The sequence below is a fragment of the Hippocampus comes genome, unplaced genomic scaffold (assembly GCF_001891065.2).
Source record: "Hippocampus comes isolate QL1 unplaced genomic scaffold, H_comes_QL1_v1.1 scaffold223, whole genome shotgun sequence".
NCBI lineage: Eukaryota > Metazoa > Chordata > Actinopteri > Syngnathiformes > Syngnathidae > Hippocampus > Hippocampus comes.
This window is the reverse complement of record NW_017804808.1, coordinates 366,644-369,988: the sequence shown is the minus strand read 5'-3', so window position 1 is coordinate 369,988 and position 3,345 is coordinate 366,644. Positions and strand designations below refer to the sequence as shown.

The 3,345-nt window shown below is 41.8% G+C and overlaps 1 protein-coding gene across 1 annotated transcript in view; it reads left to right on the top strand.

The window, feature by feature from the left end:
• Positions 1–3,345, top strand: part of slc27a6 (solute carrier family 27 member 6) — a 53,455-nt gene that overhangs the window by 44,528 nt on the left and 5,582 nt on the right. The window contains exon 9 of the mRNA XM_019862820.1: positions 2,160–2,290. Within this exon, the coding sequence (XP_019718379.1) occupies positions 2,160–2,290 (131 nt within the window). The remainder of the gene's footprint in view (positions 1–2,159; positions 2,291–3,345) is intronic.

Here is a 3,345-nt window from a genome sequence, read left to right as displayed (position 1 = left end):
GGGGGGCCCCCCGCCGACAGCCCGAAGACAGCTGGGATAGGCTCCAGCATGCCCCCCCCCCCCCACACACACACACACACACACACACCCTCGCAACCCTTGATAAAGGGGTTCAGAATATGGATGGATGGACGGATGGATGTAAGCCATGAAATAATTTCCCTTTATATTGGAAAATTGTACATTTGTGCATACCATTTTGGCCCGAATATAAGACAGTGTTTTTTGCATTGAAATAAGACTGAAAAAGTAGGGGTCGTCTTATATTCGGGGTCTAGACATTATACCCATTCACAACGCTAGATATCAATGAAGCGAATGCTGAACTTGACTCCCCAGGCCAAAGTGAACCCCTGCCACGAAGAATAAAAATAAAAATAGCGGTAGCACGAAGAAGAAAAATGAAAAATAGCGGTAACAAGGAAAAGAGAAGAAAATAATAGAAGAGATAACAGAAAATGGAGAAACGTAGTGACAATCTGGAGAAAAGTGGGTCGATGATCGGCCAGGTTAACCAGCAGCTGAGGAGAAGTTATGATGTAATTTACATTTCAAAAACCAGACGCCATTCATTTGCGAATGTGATTGCACTTTAGATTTGAATGAGGCAAAATAACATGCTCTTTCTCTCAAATATATTGTTATAATCATTTGTTTCAGATGCACTGTCATTATTTTCTGTATAAAAATTAATTTGGTGTTCAAAAAGTCTTTTTTCAAACTTGAGTCTTGAAAAAGAGGGGGTCGTCTTATAATCAGGGCCGTCTTATATTCGGGCCAATACGGTATATGATGTTCTTACATGGATTACCCCCCACTCCCTGCCCATCACTGACATGGACAGAATAAAATGGAAAAAACAACACGAAGAAGAAATCTGACATGTCGAATGAATACTGTAGCGACTTGTTCTGAGCTGTAAATAAAGAAAATAAAGAAAAGAAACACAAGACTGCTTCATGAGAATACTACTATGACCAAACTTGAAGTTCTGGTACAGAAACAGACAGTGACCCATTTTCTATCCATCCGTCCATCCATTTTCCGATCGGCTTTATCCTCACAAGGGTAGCGGAGGGTACTGGAGCCTATGCCATCCATCTTCGGGCAGTCGGCGGGGGCCACCATGAACCGGTTGCCAGCCAATCGCAGCCCACTTTCTATCATATCACTTATCGGCAAGTTTATTAGCTTGTTTAAAAAAAAGCAGTTGTTTCAACTGCCGTGATAACGACACGCAGTAGCAGCCCAGCTCAGTGACACTGGTGGCGGCAACATTGCCAATAAAGGAAATGCCTGTGCATTGAAAAGAAGTCATTCCAGCTCATTTCCGCAACCAATTTTCATGACGCTTACTTTTTTGTCAACACCAAAGCGTGTGCTGACAAATACAGAGCATGGTTGTTGTGACGTCCACGAACATGGAACATGGTGCCAACGTCGCCAAAGGCACAGATGTGTCGTATCGACCTATCTATGGTAAAGCGAATTGATTGCTAGAATACAGAGCATTTAATTGTTAAAGTTACAAAAATCCTTGTCATAAATCTGTGTTTGTCTTAGTAGTTCGTTGAATGTGTGTCAACTTTAACTGTCACAGGATAATGGATGGATGATTTATGTTATGTGTTTGTTATTTATTCATTCACAAAATTATTGATTCATTCATTATTTTTTAAATAAACCGTGACTTTGGCTTGTGTGTCAAATTGTGATATCCCGATCAAGTCCTTCGTACAGGTTTTGATGCTCATCTAAGTGTTGGTTGGAAGAATTTATTTTATTTTGATTGGCAGGTCCATAGAATGACGATATTTAACTGTTTCACATGACAGAGATTGAAGAAAGCAGATTTATGGTATCGTTTTCTGTGTAGTAAAGAATGAGATCCGTGTTACATCTGCACAACATTGTAAATGGTTCGAGTGCACAAAGGGAAAACAGTCGGCAAACATTGGCCAAATTGCCATTGACTTTTGCCTGTTTCAGAAGGGCTACAATTTAATCAGCCAGCTGGTTCACTTCTTGGGCCATAAATGATATTAAAATACAAATATTTCAATGTTTCCTAAAACGTTGATGCTCAAGAATGATATGCCAACACTGAACAATGTTTTTTATTTTTCTAATATAAATATACGCCTATACTGTATGTATAGGGCAGGAGGGAAGAGCTGGGATGGCTGCCATAATTCTAAGACCAGGCTTCATGTTTGATGGGAGCAAATTTTTTCAACACGTGGTGATGGAGCTACCCACGTATGCTCGACCCCTCTTCATAAGACTGCAGGTAAGTAGCCCAATCATGTGTAAAACATTAACAAAGGTTGCTATTTTCCATGCTGTCACTTGCTTTCTCCATGACCGTATTTATCACATGCATTCCTAAATTGAGCGAATGCAGTTACAAACTTGCAACTCTCAGTTAGCTTGTTCGTTATGAGATTAGGAGATTGTTTTGTCACATGGAAGTAGACCGAGATATTGCACTGCAGGGGGTGGGCAATTCATTTTCCAAAGGAACAATTGTCAATGGCCACCCCAACATGATAACCTCAATTGCGTTCACATTCTTGAAAAAAAAAAATCCTTGCATGCATTTAAACATCTCCAACTCTCACTGGAGCATTTTGCAGCAGAGTGTGAAGCGGTTGGGATGAAAATCAGCACCTCCAAATCTGAAAAAATGTTCCTCAGTCGGAAAAGGGTGGAGTGCCCACTCCGGGTCGGGCAGAAGATCTTGCCCAAAATGGAGGAGTTTAAGTATCTTGGGGTCTTGTTCACGAATGAGGGCAGGAGGGAGTGAGAGATCGACAGGCAGATCAACAGGGATGTGTCCAAGGACCGGCAACCTGAGGCCAAGGCCAAGGCCAAGGACTTGCCTCCGAGGTCAAGGCCAAGGCCAAGGACTTGGAAAATTTTCCGAGGCAAGGCCAAGGCCAAGGACTTGAAAAATTTTCCGAGGCCAAGGCCAAGGACCAAGGACTTGCCTCCAAGGCCAAGGCCAAGGACCAAGGACTTGCCTCCAAGGCCAAGGCCAAGGACCAAGGACTGATTTTGAAATTGAGGCCTAGCCGAGGACATGTATAAAACAATGCTATCATACCACTTGGCAGGTGTTCATGATTTGCAACACCCCTCCATCATAACCCCTTGCACTCCCTTACGCTTGAATGATGTGTTTTTATTCAAAGAGTAGAACAGTCAGGGCACGTGTTATTTATACTGAGAAAAAGAAATAAAATCATATGATATACATTTATGAATTAATGTTTTAGTGCAGTAGTTTCTTAATATGAAGTAAATCAACACTCAACAGGCATGACATGGCACGGAACACAAGTT